General features: G+C 39.8%; 1 protein-coding gene across 3 annotated transcripts in view; it reads right to left on the bottom strand.

The window, feature by feature from the left end:
* RFT1 (RFT1 glycolipid translocator homolog) overlaps positions 1–18,082 on the bottom strand; it is a 47,186-nt gene extending 29,104 nt beyond the window's left edge. The window contains exons 1-13 of one of the 3 annotated variants that reach the window (XM_005522173.3): positions 18,008–18,082; positions 17,822–17,907; positions 17,170–17,286; positions 15,493–15,682; positions 14,815–14,916; positions 13,930–14,064; positions 12,904–12,982; positions 12,606–12,656; positions 11,894–12,024; positions 10,851–10,995; positions 10,422–10,527; positions 9,202–9,451; positions 5,390–8,362 (exon numbers count right to left, since the gene is read on the bottom strand). In XM_005522173.3, the coding sequence (XP_005522230.2) occupies positions 8,198–8,362; positions 9,202–9,451; positions 10,422–10,527; positions 10,851–10,995; positions 11,894–12,024; positions 12,606–12,656; positions 12,904–12,982; positions 13,930–14,064; positions 14,815–14,916; positions 15,493–15,682; positions 17,170–17,286; positions 17,822–17,907; positions 18,008–18,070 (1,620 nt within the window). In that variant the 5' untranslated portion in view covers positions 18,071–18,082 and the 3' untranslated portion in view covers positions 5,390–8,197. Of the gene's footprint in view, positions 1–5,389; positions 8,363–9,201; positions 9,452–10,421; positions 10,528–10,850; positions 10,996–11,893; positions 12,025–12,605; positions 12,657–12,903; positions 12,983–13,929; positions 14,065–14,814; positions 14,917–15,492; positions 15,683–16,402; positions 16,589–17,169; positions 17,287–17,821 lie in introns of those variants that run through there. The other 2 variants (XM_088061925.1, XM_088061924.1) reach the window with 2 other exon arrangements.
* Positions 18,083–19,021: the final 939 nt, after the last annotated feature.

Raw genomic sequence — 19,021 nt, 5'->3', positions numbered from 1 at the left:
TAATTTTTCTTTCATATACACATTAAATACCACAATTCTCCAAACTCCTTACTAAAGTACTGACAGTATTTAATGTTCCTCTGTTTCAAACCTCTTCCTTTCTGTTTTAGTCACCTTTTCTGGAATCCCTCCACAGCTACACACTTGCTTGAAATCAGCATCATCCTCACTACACTGAGGTACTTCTCCTCAGGCCAATAATGCTGGTAGCACCATCCTGCAAAATAAACCACAAGAACTTAACAATGAATATTGACTTACTATGTTTTTAATTCACTCTTTATAAGTTTTATCTGAATCAATTAAAGCACTTCTTCCAATACTGGTCTTTGTATTTTGGTCTATTCTTAATCCTATTATTTATTCCTGATCCAAAGCACCTCAAGCTCTTCCTACACTTACAGCTGGTGGTACCTTTCCACACAAATATAGTCCTGTATAATCCTTGGGGACTGAGCCATGTGTCTCCAAATGGTGTTTGCGCTTTAGCACTCCCTCGTCACACAGTGATTTCCCAGAATTTCCATTACTTTTTCAATGGCTGAAGTTTCTTCTCTTCAAGCAGGAGCAGTCCTATTCTTTACATTCTGTTTCTTCATATACCCAAATTACTGTACACCATACTCACCTCACTTTATTCAAAGAAAAGGAGATCTGCAAATAACCAATATTTACCATTTGCCTTTCTTTGCTCATTCAAGATTGAATCCATATTTCATACATTAAATTTTCTACTATTTCAATAGTGAATATTAAGTAATGCACATCTGGTTGCAATCCAAACATTATCAGTGCATAACCTTTCTAATTTTCCACTTCTTTTCCTTAATTCATTAAACTTAAAAGCCACTTCACTCTCTGTGGGGCTCCTGCATATTCATTCTAAGTTCCTCCAGGTAGCACGTGTGGTGTCAGGGAAAGCACAGTCTGCACCACAGCTTCCCTGCCCTCTGCTCCCTGTGTCCATGATCCCCACCAGAGATCAGTGTTCCCACTCACATGGTGTGACAGCTGCTTCTGGCAGTGCCAGTTTTTCATCTGTATCCACCTGCAATTTCTCCCATTTTGCCCACATGGGTTAGCAGAAGAGAACTGGTCTAAGTCTTGGTACAAAGAAACTTGGGGAGAGATAGGAAATGTCTCTCCCATGTATTTTGGTATATCCACACCAAAGTGATTTGGACTGAACCAACAGCCTCCCCTTCTGTCCCATGGGCTGAGGTCTCTGGGCTAAATTCTGCATTGCCAAATCCAACCACACCTTGCTCTTCCTGTAATGCTCTTTTCAAAGACCAGGAGACTCCTCGAGGAAGCTGAATGAGCCAATACACAATTCTGCCTCTAACTACAGCTTTGAAGCTGCTTAAACTTTTTTTCCACTGCCAAGTAACCACAGAGCTGGAGGTTTTATTATCTAGCCTTTTGTATCACATGCACTTCATCACAGATGCTGAACATAGGCTTTTTGCAGCACACACCACTCTGTACTACTTCTGTTCTTCCACTTCCATTCTCTTCCTGTTCCTTTAATAATTCAACCTCTGCTTTCCACCTTTTCTTACCCTACAGAGACTAATTTTCCTTTTCCTAATTGTAATAGATTAAGTTAAATTGGTTGCAGCTCACCTCAAGGCCCATCCTGCAGCAACCTTAACATTGCCTTAGATGTACTGCTCCCCCGACAGATTGCAAATGCCTTTTCAGCCTTTGTCAATGCATCCTCAGCCATGAAAGCTTCCTGCTCCCACACCAGAATATCTTTCAGATGACCTACATCACTATATTTTCCTCTGGATAAGGAGAAATCTTTCCCTTTTCTCCTCACCTGGTAAGCAGTCAGCCCCAGTGGAATACTGAGTACCTTGAATGCCCAGTTACCAAACCTGAATGTTATGTGTTTGTTTTCGGTTTCTGATTTTATTCTGCTTTTCTGCTTCAGTTGTGGTTTTCATGACAAAAGACTCAGTTCACCTGCACTACACAATTTTGCAACTTTTCCTCTGAGCTGTTTCATTCAGGCAACTTTGGCCAACTGCAAATAGACTCCACAAGAAGGATATGATGTCCCTGCTCATGGCAGGAGCACTGGACTAGATGATCATTAAAGGTCCCTCTCAACCCAAACAATTCTATGATTCTGTGATATATTCAACTCCAAAAACGGTAACTCATGGATTGGTTTAGATGCATGAACAAACCACTGAAACTAAGAGAGATATGAAGCATAGCACACATACAACACCCAGAGCATCTCTAACCAGTAAGATGGTTTGGCAGGGAATTTCTACAGCTCCCTGAAATGGACCTTCAGGGCTCACAAGCTGTCACCTTCCAACTCTGTATTCACAGTCAGGAATGTATACTTGTAGGTGGTTTTCAGCCTGAATCCTAGAGCTGCTGTCTCAAGAAAACAATCCTAGCTTTTATTATCCTGCCCAGCTTTATTACAAACATTTTCCACAGTTCTCACAACTTTTCCTTAGGAATCTGAGGCAAGGTGCTCACAGCTGTGAAGCCAAGACTCAGACCATGAGTCCTGACACTTATCCCTGGGTCAGGGAAGGTTCTGCTCAGCCTTCCTGCAACCTGACTGAGCAGGACTACAGTGGAGCCCCAGAAACTCCTCTGATCTTCATCCCATGCTTCTGCAGAGCTCAGATGAACATGCGTGAAGCTCCTCCATCATTTGAGGGAGAAGAAAAACATACTAAAATTGATCAGTACAGTTCTGAAGGAACCACAGAAAAAACCCACTGTTTCCACAGGTTAATAAATGGGAGGACTATTAGTGAGAGTTAAATATTGTCACACGCTATTGCCTGTATTTTCAATGCACCAATAAACCCTACTTGATCAGCAAAGCTTCATGGGCATACTCTGATTCTTCCAAACAGGTTCTCCTGGCTGCCTAGAGAAGCACTTGAGCAAAGACATGCTTAAAAGTTTTATCTGCAGTGACAGAAATGCATTCAGAGAGGGAAGTAACTCACAGATTAAAGGCCTCTCCCCAGAGGAACACTCTGTTCCTTGCACATGTACTGTACTCAGCACGCTTCCCTTTCCTCATCCCATAACATCTCCTCACCCACACTGAGAGACTGCTAAAAATCATTACACAAATAAGAGAAGGCATATGAGTGCACTTTATGGCACTTGTTTTATAAAATTACTCCCAAAAACCCCTTCCATTAGGAAAACAGCACTGCCAAGTCAAGCGTCCAGAACCAAAAAGAAACCACAATTAAATTTTTCTGTGCAAACTTAAATTGCTCCCTCCTCTTTCTGTGCTGTCAGGGCTGGCAAACAGGCCATACCACAGCCTTCAGCAAGCTGACCAACATCTTCCTCAAGCCAGCCCAGGGCACGGCTCTTGTGATTTTTGCAACAAGGCTGGCTAGGCTGACTTTTTACAGCAGATAGGGACATACCTACATACAGGAGTTGGTTATGAATGGCTTGTCAAGGTATGATTGAAACAGGAATCAAAACAAACAAAAAAAGAAGAGTAGAAGATATTCCCAAGTAATAAGGCAATTTCTCATAGACAGTGCATGACTGTGCCTCAGTTGTTCTCTGAGACAAAGGCACATCCCTTCAGAACACCATCAGTGCCCTGTTTCATACTCCTCTCTCCCAAGGGGGGCCACACGGATGTAAGTCTGGACTATTCCTGCACTTAAGAATGTTGAGAGCTAAACCTCGCAGTCTTCTCCCAAGCTCTGTTACATTCTTTCATCTTTGGAGCAAAAGTGTATCACAAAAAACAAAACATGATTCTTATTTACTGCAGGATTAGAACTACTCATCCACCTGATGTGTGTTTAAGGACTGCGATATCGGTTGGTTTTTTTTCTTCTCAACACAGCTTTAATTATTTCAGACTCGTTAAATGGCCCACGGATATAAAACATCTGCACTCTTGGTTATGTTCCTTGCCACTTTCTCAGTTCAGTGGGATGGCACAGAACTTTGGAGATAAATTATGCCAAATACGTTATCCATGACCCACAAAACCTCATCAGCAAACAATACACAGAGCTCTGTCAGAGGCTCATTCACCACATCTAACCAGAAAATCTGACAAAGGAAAACCCAAAGCTGTTTTACCTTTCCTCACAATTACCAGAAAATCCTGCCTTAGCTGTATGAGAGGCACACACTCTTCACATTCCACACACTCATCACATTCCGTGAACAGAGCTCACTACAGGATGTGCAGTGACAGACACACCACTGAAAAGGGTTCACTCCTCCTCCCAGCCCCCAGCAAGGCCGAGCATGAAGCACAGCTCAGATAAGAAACTAGAGAGAACACACATCTTTCCATGGACACAATCCAAAGTGAAGCAGAGACAAGCACTTCCTATCAGTTTTCTTTAGATTCCCAGCTGCTCACGCTTTTGAGCAGGCCCTGCTGTTTCCAGGGCCCAGCTGTACATCACATGTGCACAGCTTCAAACTTCATTTTCAGCTTATATTGAAAACCAGCTCCCTTTCCACAGCACCCTCAGAATGCAGATGAGTTATGCATTTTGTGCTGAACAAAACCATTACAGCTCAGCACATCTATTGAAGCACTGATACGGTTCAGAAAGCCTCAGATCCCCTCTCTTTGGCATTACCTTTAAAATCAGGTAATTAAACCACCAAAAAAAGCATGATGTTCAGACAGCAAGAAATAGGAAGTCCACAAAAATAATTTCAAAGTTTAGATAGAAGGACAGTTCAGGAACCAAGGAATTATGAGACTGACCTCAAGGCACTCACAGAATCCTTCACGTGAACTAAGAAGTCAATATCCCTTATGGGTGCTCAATTGTGGTCAACATTCAAGTTTTTATCTATTACCTTTTGTGTCTGATAAAGCAGATTAACCATTTAGGCAAAGCTTTAACTCCTCATTTCTTTGCTTAAAAAGGGGCTCCCCCTGCCCTACTTCTTTACAAATAAAATATTTACAATACTAGGGAAAAATCAAACAGTTGAACAATTAGTTAATTGGTTCGTTCCCAATAACAGCATTGCCATTCAAAAACTAATTCAGCTAAAAAAATTCCAATAAATATCAGATTTATTCCTGGCCACTGACTCAGTTTTTATCACAACAGTGTATTGTAAAAGCAAACAAAGGAACTTGGCCATTCCAATTCATACAAACAATTTGACAGAAACAAAGAGGAAAAAAATTACTATAATGATGCCACTTCTCACAAAACTACTACAGCAAATTTTATCTGTGTTTCTGTTAGGAAATGGTGTATATGTTTAGGTTGATAATTTAATTTATACATAAAATATCCTAGAAAATCCAACCAAATTCAAGCATCAGCTGTACCAATGATACAAATAAAATTCCAATAATCATCAAGTGGAAGACAGAAACAAAATGTAAAGGAAATAAACTTTATTTAGTGTTACCTTGAAAATCATTCATCCAACAAAAAAATGCACCACAAAGCATGAAACCATAACCATTGCCACCAAAGAAAATGTTTCATTCCCCTTTGGCTGAAACTAAAAGATTTCAGAACACTGCAAAACAGCTTCATGACACTTTAGACAGTCGTGCCTTTGACAGATGAACAGGGTTAAACCAAAGGGAAACATGGTCAAGTTCAATCTTAGCTTTGTCCCTGAGTTTGAGAGTTTGCTGCTTTAGCTATAAAGCAATTAACAGCTCTGACATTAAGGATCTCATTGATAAATAAGAAACCAGCAGACAGTTTCATAGGTCTCTACTTCCTGTCTCTCCTTGCAGTTTCCTGCCACATAAAACATTAAAAACAAAATATCCTGCATCACAAACATCAGTCAACCATCACTGAGCAGCTTACAGATGATGTTTACATGAAGAATGTTCCTTAATTTGCTAATGAGCAGTCATTAAGTCACATTAAATGTCTTCCTGATTCATGTAAAATTGCTTTTGAGACATGAGATTTGCCAATATGAAATATGACAAATCATATTTCCAATGAAATGACACAAATTGTTGTAAGAATGTAACATCTTTAATTCACTGCATTTATATTAAGTAATATTTATGAGACTACACAGGTCACTGTTTAAAGGAGGAGATCTCACATCACCCTACTTATGAGATTACAAGTAGCAGAAGTAATATCAGTGTACAGCTGGGGCTGTAAGAGCAGAATGATTTCAAGTTTCAATTTGTATAAGAAGTTCCTCCATCTCCAAAGCACTTCAGGTGCAGGGCTGTACAAAATTTCTCATTCCAAGGAGTTATAAAAATTCACTGTACAGATTGAGATATTGCTACAGTGGGATCCCAAAGACACAGAGAAAAAGACAGACCTTAACACACAGTCCATAGGTTCAATTGTCTTGATTTTTTTTGTACTACAAACAAGTAAAGGAGAAGCAACTGTTGTAGGCTTTGACCATTCATAATAAAGAAGTTTCAACCCTCTGCAATATTTGAAGCTGTACTTCATAACTAACTCCACACCTGACAGAAAAGAGAAAAAAAAGCAGTAGGATCACTCAGAAGAAATTTAAAAGACAAAGAACTACTGAATTCAATTAAGAAGACAGAATAATGTACAGTTTGTTTAGTTTTGACAGATTTAAAACAGCATAAGAAGAATCAGCAAATCTGTATCTACTCCTTCCAGCCAGGCAATGGAGACAAGTGCCTTTGGCTATGCAAGGCCACTCCTTTCCCTTCACTGTCACATTTTGGCTTCTCTAGGATAATTTTTCAATCACCAAATTCTCATAAAAAGTATCTCTGGCAATGTTTTCCAAGTGGGAATTACCAGAGTTTAGAAAATATTTCTGACTACAAGATGAAGGCCCTGACACTGGAAAGCATTTCAGCCTGGGCACTGAGGTTACCAGAATGAGTTCCACAATACCATTGCAGTGAGGATTTTTTTTTAAACAGTCTGAGGATCTGCAGAGTTGCTACATAATTAAACTAAAAGCTTTCAACTGCACACATTTGTCATCTCTTGACATTTTTTGGTCCATCCAAACATTGCAAAGGGAACACTGATCATTATAAACCTGCCACTTGTACATTCTGAAACTGCCCAGTTCAGCTCTTAGATCAGCAATACAATACACCATTACACCTAAACCAACAGCCTTACATGGAATTTTTGAACTTCTGAACATCCAAATTTCCAACAATTCAAAAAAAAAACAAACAAAAACAATCCAGAGGTTGAGATTGAACAAGAAACAAGATATGAAGAAAACATTCGAACAAAAGGAAGTATTTACTATCCAATAAAGAAATCTTCAATATGCGTAATTCCCTGTAAAAAATCTTATTAAATATATTTAGCATTCCATTGCACAGACAAAATAATTTTTATTGAGACAAGTTTGTTCATGCTGGCATTTAAAATCTCAGACAAACCCAAAAAACAATGGAATGAAAGTAAGAAATTTAATGAGTAATCTTATGAACTGCACCATTAGTGATTGTACTCAACACCTTCCGCAGACAATGCCCAAAACCTCTTCCAGCTAAGGCTTCAGAGTATTTCTGACAAGTTAATCAATGCCCTCAGACATGAAGGATCTGCTGAATGAAATAATCTCACAGAGCCAGCAGGAACACACACTGTGTATTCCATTAATTTACTTGTAAACGTCAGGATTTTCTGTTCCCCACTTTGCACTTCAAAAGACAGCTCAATCCCTCTGTACCACACTGTGTTCTGCTCCACAACACTCACACTGGTGTTGGTCCTTGCTCTAGGGTTCTCCTCAAGCTTTTGGGTATTTTTATGGCATTTATTGTTGTGGTTGGTTCAGGGGGATTTTTCCCTGATCATTTTCTCTCCAGTTAAGCAGCACCCATGCCAAATAAGAGCCTTCTAAATCACGTCACACCTTCCCACGCTGCCCAGTGGCAACAAGGGGAGCTCTCTACATGCAGTCTGTCAAACAGGTCATGTCAGAGGGTGCAGCTTAGATCTTAAGAGGCTTTTTGAAGAAAAGCTTAGAAAAGAATGGTGAATGAAGAGAAAATTATTCACTTCTCTTTCACTGTTCTGACCAGTTCAGAAGACAAAATAATATTCATGTGTCAATTGTTATAATTGTCACTCCCTTATCAATGGTCCCAAACACACATGGAAACCTTTTTTCCATACAGATCTTATGGAAAAAACACAGCCCTTTACTGCAAGCACATACAAGAACTGTTCTGCACAGGAGCAGGTCATGTTCCTTTCTTCAAATAGCGGGAGAGGAACTGGCTCCTGACAAAGTGGATGAGCTTGGTCTCTGTGCAGAACATCACAACGAGGGTTGCTGCAAGGCACAGGGCACCCGTGCTGATGTGGATCAGCCTGGCCATCCAGCCCTTGTCACAGCAGAACAAGGCCTAAAACAAAGAAAACAAGGGATTGCAGGAAAACCAGTCAGCACAAAGTGCATTTACTGTCTCAACAAGAAATAAGGTCCAACACCTCTGTCCAACACACCAACGTCACATCAAGCGAAGCGTGGTTTTGCACATGCACTGACCCTACAATAAATCATCTTCAGGACTCATAACATTTGCTTTCTTAAGTTCTGTCAGCAAAACATAACCATTCAGTAGATATCTGGTAAATGAGGAAGCTGCTGTTATGTGGCATGCAGAAATGTGTAAATTGGGATGACACAAAACTTCACTGGTGCTATCAGGCAAGTCTGCTACTGTACAGCAACATATCAGGCTATTTTCTAACAAAACTGGAAATCTCCCACTCCAAAATATAAAATTCTCCTTTCTCAGGCATAATGGATTTTCAAACTGTCAAATTTTTGTACATTGGAAAGCTCCAGTCCCCTTAATAATCAGCCTGAATAATTACCATCTTGTACTGAATAAATGTGTTAAACATGCTTTCAGCAATTTTTGGTTTTCTTCTAGTTTTGGTTATTACCTGTTTTTACTATAGAATTTTTAATGTCAGTTTCTTGGTGCAACTGCAACATTTCCATTATTAATAACTAAGAACATGGATTAACTATACATATTTTACTTGTCAGATCCACCTTGTACAGGTGGCAGAGAACATTGATACAAAGAATGTCTTATCAGTATATCCTGCCTTTCTGTAATGCAAATCTCTCAGCCTACCCTCAAAAGCCTTTTTACCTAATGGCATTCCTCTTTTTGTGGACACTAAAACCTGGCAGCAGTATGACAGTGAGAGCAGAGAGAAAAGAGCTCACCTCTGAGAAAGCAGTGACCACTGCACTGATGATGTAAACCAGCAGCAGAGCTGGTGAGGGCAGCAGGCCTGTCAGGGGTCTGTGGGTGCTCTCTCTGAAGTAGTGATAAATGTAGTGGGTGCTGTGAGCTATTCTGATGCCCATGTTGAAGCAGTTGGCAAGGATAAAGCCCATACTGCCATACCAGTGGGTCAGGAAATACGAGATGCACAGAAATATGAAAGACAAGGCCAGCATAACAAAATTGTACCTAGGGAAAAGAAAAAAAAAGAGCTAATTTAACAATGCATGCAGTTACAGCATTCATTTACTAATGACCTTTTATTTTCTAACATGAGTAACAGAATTTCTCTTACCATCTTCTAGTGAAAATAAATTTGAGAAATGTGATGATAAAAAAATCATTTGAAAGAAAATGCATCAGCCAAATTAAACCAAGAACTACATTATGTGAACAAAATTCTATTACACTAATCAGCTGTGCACTCATTGCAGAAAATCAAATTTAATAACAATTATTAGTAATGTAAAAACTTGTGCATTTTTTGCTATTTTATGTTGAATGCTCAAGAACAAATCGACACTTTATTTAATTTCTGTTACAAACAGTGACTTGGAAAACTAGTGCACATTTTAAAGGGGGTGTGAAAGCAGCCCTTGCTAAGTCAAAAAAGCTCCCACTTTCATTGTGGAAAATAGACCTCACTGAAATTAATTTGAAAGGGCCACATGAGGGACAGCCTAAACAAAGAACCAGGAAACAATCCAGGCTGGAAGGGCTCTCAGGAGGTCACCTAGTGCAACCTCCTACAAAGTAATAAACCACGGGATTCACACCCACCGCCTGGATCATTCCTAAGTGTACGTCCAGTACCTGTACATGAAAAATGTTAATAGATGCAAACTTTCAATACATCAAGTGATTGTCTTAGAAAGTGTAACTTCAAGCTCATCTGTGCAGAAAACACACATTCAAATTACTTTACCAGTTAGTGATGTGCCAAAAGCTAAATTAACTATTTCTTAGTTTCTTACCTTTTTACCCAAACCTTCAACTTTTGCTAAAGCTTCTACATCTAAATCTAAATGCGGACAACCTAGCAAGGAGTTGCTTTTCTGTGGGGCATGATATTATCTGTGCCAATTTCAAAAGCACCAATTCCTTTTTAAGGTCAGCACAAATAAATTTACAGGAACATTTTGGAGACACTGTTTCCTACCTGTCCACTTCTTCTTTGCACATTAAGGCAAATGTAAAACATTCTGTTACTCCATTGACAGCAAGAAACAGGACATACAACGAGTAACACCGGAGGAGATCTGGACCTAAAAAACACATTAGAAAGACAAACAGTTAATGATTTATTTTATCAAACCACTTTGTTTTTACAGGCACTGATACTAAGAGATAGAAGTTGCAATGTTAATACTAATAATGGAAGCTTAAGTTTATTTGAACAAGTTTCCTGTCTAGATCTCTTGACAAGAAAACAAACAAGGTGAAGGATTCTGATGAGCTAAATCACACATTTCAATAGTGGTTTCACAGGAAAAAAAACCAAACTGCTGATTTACAAAAAAATCATAATAACTGTAGGTTTTTTTTTCCTGAAGAGTGGTGTTTTAAAACCAGGTCTATAAATCTTTACCTGTTCCAGAACTGAGCATTGAACCTCCATAAATATCCAGAGCCAGCTGAGAATAGGCATAGCCAAAAACAGTGATGGTGAAGCCAATCAGGAGCACAAGTTTCAGCAGCAATTCCAATACATTTGCAGCCATAGCAACGTCATCCTGAAAAAAACCATAGTAAATCACATGAACCAAAATCAATGTAATAATAGCCACTCTGGTGGAGAAATGCTACTTCAGAGAAACAAATCAGTTTGTATTGTGTATAAAGGTGTGAAATGTATCCTTTGTCATTGAATTATTCACACACAATGTCTTGGCAACGTTTTTTACATATTTATTATTCCACCATTTTTTTAGTTCTACACACCAGGTAGGTTTTATATAAAATAAATACACACAGACACCTCCCTTAACCCACCAAGGACCTACAGGATTTAATTGTGTGTTGATGTGCAATTAGCAGGACTGTTACAGGCTGACCTTCATGAGTGATCAAGAATATTACTCTGTGGAACAAAGCTCTTATTCATTAATCCTCCTCATATAACTCAAACATACATAAAAAATCCAGTTCTTTTCCACCCAAAGCTGCACTCTTCAGAAACATTATTTAACATTATGCTGATATAAGTATATCAGCAATATGTTATACTGTACTTATACTGATATAAGTAAATAAAGTATTTCCAGATAGTATTTATTTAATAGATTTAATGATTTAAATAATGGCTTGCTACATCTGGAAACACACAGTAGAGTAGGCTTTCCATCACACTGTTTGGAGCAGCTGATGTTAACTTTATTGATGCAAGGCAGCCACTGCATATATGCACTATGCCACTGCATATATTAATTTCTATTTCATTAACATTTTACCTATTCTCTTTTCTTTTTGGTCCAGCCTCACTCAACATTTTTGTTCTCCACTTTTCAATTTTAACAGCCTCGATACTGAAATTTAAACACACATTTCTGTCCGTCACACTTCTGTGATGCAACTTATCTGCAAAAAAAGAAATCAAGCATTTGACATGTAATTAATCCGAGATAAACATACCTGCTTCTGATCCTTTACAGTCTTCCCTCTTTCCAACACTTTAGCAAAAAATACATAAAAGCTCTCCTCAATAGGCAAAAAGATAAACCTGGCCACCAGTGAACCAAGGTTATTCACAATATCATATACACCTTAAAAAAAAAAAGAAATCTCAGAGTTTTAGACATATTTTAATATGAAGTCTCTAATAACAACACGAATTCTAATTTAACATCTCCAAAAAAAGAGAAAACAGATGGTATTTAGTACAACATTAAAGCAGTATTCTGCAAAAATTCCGACAGTCAAGCAACTACAGCTTAAAATTGCAAGGTTTGCCCACAGCAAATGTAAGACAAAATCTAGAACAGCACCAAACCACACTTAAAATTCTTGCTGTAGAAGAATATAGAGGATCCTGATAAAGTTCACTGAATGAGAACAGGAATGTAAAGGTTTACTGGTACAGGAGAAGAGAAAGATATACATCTAGTGAATGTCCCATCCCATGGCAGGGGGGTTGGAACTAGATAATTTTGAAGGTCATTTCCAACCCAGGCTATTCTATAATTCTATTATCTTAAATTAAAGTTCCCTGAAATGCATCTCAAAGGCTTTGAAACATTCTCAGATTTTCAAGCTGTCTTCAAACACTTTAAGTCATTTTCAGAACCACATGAAGAGCAGTGACTAAAAAAACTCTGCCACCATTCCACAATACCATCACACTTACCCTGATCTCCAAAATTTAAGACATTCAAAAAAGTCATCACATATCGTTCACCTGTAATTTCAAAATAAAAAACTTCAAAACAAGCCCCAAAATCTTTCCCAATACTTGTTCAGGCACTTCCAACACTAAGTACTCAAGAGACAAAGTCAAATGGGACAGCACCTAATTCTGAAAACCCTCAAAAACTCCATTCAAGTTGCCTCATCTTCCCCCACCCAAGTTTTCTGAAGCTTTTAAGTCAATTTTGTAAACAGTTTTCATGAGCCCTCTTCCCTCACACTTCTATGTCAAGCCTCACCCTCTGTCAAAATCTGTTTCAAGAAGGATTGTTTGAAGAAACTCCAAGTCAAGCGTGCTTCCTTCCAGTTAACAAAGGTCTGCAGAAAAAAATATGAAATGTAACAAATGTGATTGAAATTACAGAGTAGAAATAGAAAACAGCAAGACAATGCAACACTGTAGGGTAGCTCTAACTGCAGTGGTGAGGAAACCCACAATGCCACAGTTACTAACCACTAATGTAAAGTATTGCTGAATTCAAGCACAACAACAACATTCAATCAACATCACTGATCTGGCAAAAACTGATTCCCTTGTTGAAAAGCAATGTTGCTGCAGACAAAGTACCCACATAAGAGCATTCTACAGAAAATACAAATCAAGTTTAGAGTTAGGAAAAAAACACCCAGGGTGTTTAACATGCCAGTATAACCTTCATCCTCACTGGAGATGTGAATTTTTTACTGCTCTTCAAACTGTCCTTATAAGACTTGCAACCAAGAACCACCTTTGTATTTTATATCTGTAAATCTTATCCACAGTGTTGTCTTCCTCAATGAGTCTTTTAATTTCCTTCTTTGCCTCATTTTTGTTTGAGCAATATTTGAGTGTCTCTAGGATGCTGTGGAACATTCATGGTTATTTTGTGAAGAGATCAAAGTGCCAAAATCCATTGTCACATGGAAAAGAAACCAGTTTCTTTTCTGCCTCAGATTCAGTGATAGCTGGTCATTCCCCTGCACAGTGCAGGTGGTCTATCTCCAGTTAATGTCTATTAATATTTTGCACAACCCAAGTCACCAGCAACAAACAAATAACCTCAAAGAGTTCAAGTTTCATGATGTTTTTCTGACAATAATTTTACTAATACAAACTTCAAGCACAATTTCTATGTAATATTTTTTTACTTAATCTATCATATCTTCTGTAGTGCAAAAATAACCCCAAAACAACTCAATTTAACTCCCCAGTCTAAAAGCAACATACAAAGTTCCCTCACGTGAGATTTTAAGAAGAAGATCAAGAAATAAATTGCACAACTTACCTCATCTTCCACAAAGCTAGGTAATAGAGCTTTCACTCTAGCAACTGGAAATGACTTCTTTGTGGCTTCAGGAGATCCCAAAAACACCACAAAATAAATTACATAGCACATTACAAGAACACTGACATATAAAAGCTGGGAAGATCAGGAAGGAGAGAAGAAAAACAGTGAAACAAAATTAACTTAGAAATGCAGAATTATATACTATGTGAAAATACAGTGAGAAGAAAATGTAAGTAGTCTGCGCCTACGAAATATTAAACTAGGTATTTGAACAGCTCTTAAGAATGCTGTTGATCTTTTCATCTTTTTGTAACCTGTAGGTTACCATAGACCTTTGCTAATTTTCATGTTGTATTCAGCATTTTTAGATCATTGAAGGTCCAATTATAAAGCAATTACTCAATCAAAAATCAAGCTGACAGCTACTGCCTACATCTCTTACTTCACAGAACTTCATAGAACATTTCCAATTTCCATCAGTTATAAGTGATCTACAACAGCCAGGGCAAAAACTAAAGGAAAAAAATTATCCCTCCTTCACTGTCATCAAGAAAAAGTTTTAACCTGAATTAATTGCATTTGATTAGCACCTTCTGATAAGGTAATGCAGGTTGGTGGTACAGGCTGATAAAGTTTGGTGTGATTAGAATAACACAACCTTATTTGCAAGACGTGCCTTCACAGATGGAAGGTGTTTCCTTGTACTTCCCTTTAACTCTGTGTCAAAGCACCAAGTCAATAATGAGTATAAGGAAAATACCAAATAATAACTCTAAATCTTAAACCTCCCAGGAGCTTTTTCTCTCAGCTCCCCAAAGTTCTTCATAGCAGGCTAAATGTCAAAGCAAAACTAAAATTCAGCTGAGAACAAAGGGAACTTACCTGAGCCAAGGAAAAAATGTAAAGGCCCCAGTGAGGATAAAGGATTACTAGAGTAACCGTCAAAATGCATTTTGACACTACTGAAAGGCTTTCAGCAATTACCTTCAAGAAATAAAACAGAGAAGGGTTATTTTCTGGCAACCTAACCATGTGCACAAGCTTAAAATATATACATTTAATGCACAAAATTCATGTAGGAATGCATGATTTTCAAAGTCAGTGTGACTTGATTGCAGTTTCCACTGAGCTGGCCAGTTTAGATTGTCATTTCTCTGTAAGTTTTCTATTCTAGCATTCCACAGTTCCTCCTTTGCATTTTCTCAGTCCTTTGTACTGGATACAAGGGAGAAAATTTTGCTTGAGACTGTCATGTTCTCAATAGATACATTCCACAATTTTATGTAGAACTGTGAAAGCAGTATGTCTCTCCCTCCAATCAAAACCTATGTTTCAGGATTTAATGAATTTGAAGGTAATAATGTAATGTAATGTTGGTAATAAACCAACTTGCTTGGTTAATGGGTACAAATTCCTGGATATGTTACAAACAGGCCATGCAGTGCTAAATAGTACACACAGGGGGTTTATGTGCTTGAATATACAAAGATCCAAGTCAATAATCTGTTCTTTTCAGTAAAGATTCCCCCCACATGCATACACCCCATGGACTTTACTAACCTTAAGTCTCACAAACAAATGAGCTTGTGCTAAAACCCAGAATGGTTCTCCCAGGAGTTCAATAATGGCAGAAAGACCAAATGCCACTACACCAGCCTGATAGTGAGGAACCACAGAAGGGTCAGGTACTTCAAGCAAGTGTAGCCAGACTAAGCCCAAGATAAGAGACCAAAAGACACCAAGAGGGACTCTAAAAAGTTAACATAAAAACTAATTAATGGAAATGTTACTTCAGCAGGAAAAAAACCAAACACAAAACAAAAATTGAAAACCAAAACAACACAAAGAAAATTAGATTATAATATCACATATGGCCACAATGATTACACAAAAAAAGCCCCTGAGGAATTCATTCCCATTGTTACCACACCAAGAATGAATATTTTCCTCTGTAATGAACACCCTTAAGGCACTCTCTGCAAGATACAGAAAACATTTTTCTAAGTTGTCCATTTTCTACTTCAGAGACATAAGTTTAAATATCTGCATTTTTGTGCCTTAGGACCAAACAATTCTGATCCCACATCAGCCTGCACATCCTTATTCTGCTGACACTGCTTCAGAAACACAGAGCTTCTGGCACAGTCTATCAAGTTTTAAATCACTGGAGAAAGATCTCTTTGACCCTCGCACTATCAGACCCCTAATATATTTGGCATCAAGCTCCTAAAATACATTTCAGATGCTTCACCAAAGTTAACCTTCATCTGAAGTTTTGCTTCTCTACAAGGAAAAATTAAAACAAAAAAAGATGCACACAGTCAATGTCGTCTCTGTCATTTAAAGCTTGTTTGAAAGGCTATCACACAGCAGAAAGCTGAGTACCGTACAGCTTAGAGAACAGAAACAATAAATTTTAAATATTAGCATTAGACCTCCCCCTGACAGGGACAATCCTTCTGCTTCATACCTGGATGCAGATGACCACACATAACCCCCCATTCTTGGGCCAGATCCAGATAAGAGCTGGGCAGTTCCAGGGAAAGTCAGGTGCCCCAGTGGGAGAATACTATTTTATCATGCAGGGGTAGTTTTCCACCATATCAGGCAGGTAAATTTACTGCCCAGTCCAGTTGAAGCTACACAGCAGCTAGAGCTAACAGAGGGAGAGAGCAGAGAGAACCAGGAACCAGAAGGGAGAAACAAGCCATAAAATCCACTTTACTGCACCGTATGATTGCTTGTTGCAGCATCCTGTGGACTTGTAAGCTGTTCTGCTATAAACAGCACCACAGCTAAAAGAAGCAACCCTACTTCCTCCCTGTTGTTTCATTCCAACTTTCACCTTTTCACATCTCTCCAACCCAAAAATTTATGTTGCAGGTTCACAAATGCATATCAGGTAATAAAAGAACAAAACTGAGCAGGAAGAAAAAGCAAAGTATTTGTGCAACAGGGTTTTCCTTCAACAGCTACAACCTAAATGAAACTCAAGTGACAGAAGAAATGGCACTTTTGGCAATGAACTTCCTCATGTGCTCCAACAAGAAATCAAGTCTGTAAATGCTAAAGCACCAGGCTTGAGCAACTCCCTACCTCAGTCCTATATAAGAAACATGACTGAGGCTTCTAAATGCTGAAATAATTACCTCAGTTAATAAACACTCCCTCTCATTCTGTGAGCTCTCAGACAAGAACAAGAAATTCTAAGGAAGTAAACTTTTAAAGGTATCTTACGTCAGCCACAAGAGATTAATTGTTTTGGCCCAGTTTCTCTTGGCACTTCCACTCAAACAAGCTCTGCGAAATGCCTCCCTGGCGAGGAAGACAACTGTTGAGTACAGCAGAGTCAGCCTAAGGGGGTGAAAAGGAAAAAAAAGAAAAAAAAAAAGAGAGAAAATTATTTCTTTTCTATAGATTGTAAATCCTTCATGTGGTAGTATCACAGATTTTACACATGACTACCTGGCAGACAATTCTTACAGGTGTGCAAGCATGGTTATATAAGCTAAAATTATCACCATCTCCTAAAAACAGAGAGAAAGTAATTTCGTGTGACCATTCAAATGGCAAGAATACATGCTGCAGACCAAATATGAAGATACAAAGTCTATCCTACAGGAAAAGTACATTGTATCTAGCTTTTCCTCTGCAAACCAACACTTTAAACACAAAAACCAGGCCAGTGCTACCCGTGTTTCAGGCCAAAACAGACCTGGGGAGGCATGAAATGATCAAACACTGCGACACAGCCAACAGCAGATTGCAGAGCAATAATCAGAGCATCTCCAGTGACAGGGCACAGACCAGCACGGAGCACAAGCTGTGCCCCGCAGCCCCACCAGCCCCGGGACGCCTCAGGGGTGCCCGCTGAGCCGCCTCCCCTCACCTGACATTGACCACGCCGATGAGCTCCCGGGAGAGGTAGCGCAGGGTGAAGGCGTTCAGCCCGAAGGTGATCACCCGGAACAGCACCTGTGAAAGAAGCCGCACGGGAAGCACCTGCGGCGCCCCGCCGAGCAGCAGCAGCAGCAGGAGGAGGAGGAGGAGGAAGGAGGGAGGGACGGCCCCGCACCTGCAGCAGGGCGCTGGACGAGGCCAGCCGGGCGGTCTGGCCCAGCACGTCCTGCGCCGCCATCGCCCCGCTCCCGCCGCCAGGAAGTGGCGCGGCCGCCGTCGCGCCGGATCCCGTCAGCGGGGCGGTACCGCCCGGCCCGGCCCGGCCCGGCGCTGAGGGGACGCGGCGGGACCGCCCGGCCCGGCCCGGCGCTGAGGGGACACCAGACGACAGGGCGGGACACTGAGGGGACACGGCGCGGAGGGTGGCGCCCGCGACAGAGGGCGAATGGCCAAGGAACTTCAGCCCGCCAAAACCGCCACAGCCCCGGGTTCCTCCGAAGCCAGCCCAAAACTGGAGCCTGGGTACGGGAGGAGATAGCGCGGTCGATGGGGTAACATTCAAAAAGCGCTGTTTTCCAGAGATTGCTGAAAAACCTTGCGAGTTCCACCCATCCCTTTCTAAACTGAGGGCAAACGCACCGGCCCTCCCTGACCTAAGGAGAAACACAGCCGAAACGGAGGGAAAACACATTCGCTGCAGAAAGGGGAAAGGATCTTCATTCTCTGGAGAAAAAAAAAAAAAAAAAACCAAAAAAACCAAAAACCCAACACACACACAACCACAAAAACAACCAAAACCCCCCAACCAAATAACAACAAAACCAAGCCAAAAAACCCACCACATAAAACCCACACCAAATGCATCCTCAAACACCAAGATGCAATTTAATTGCAACAGATTGGATTTGATAATATAGTGCATTGAAGCCTTCCAAACAGACAAGACTTTGGACTCGGTGTAAGTCAGGAGAGTTCCAGACTATTTTGGATCACTGTTTAAGCAGTGATATATAAAAAGATTCTATCATTCTGTGTTACAGAACATTCCCTTCAGAGGCACGGCACTTCCAGATCAGAGGTCACATTTTTCTTAGCAATGCTAGAGTTGAACTGAGATTTTTCCTGTCTAAAAGCAGCAGCTACAAAGAGCATGGAGGAGGGAAGTATCTAAGCCCTACTTGATTACAGC

The sequence above is a fragment of the Pseudopodoces humilis genome, chromosome 13 (assembly GCF_049639895.1).
Source record: "Pseudopodoces humilis isolate 2021_Gansu_Grassland_sample_001 chromosome 13, ASM4963989v1, whole genome shotgun sequence".
Classification (NCBI taxonomy): domain Eukaryota; kingdom Metazoa; phylum Chordata; class Aves; order Passeriformes; family Paridae; genus Pseudopodoces; species Pseudopodoces humilis.
The sequence above is the reverse complement of the archived record's forward strand: the minus strand, read 5'-3'. Positions and strand labels throughout refer to the sequence as shown.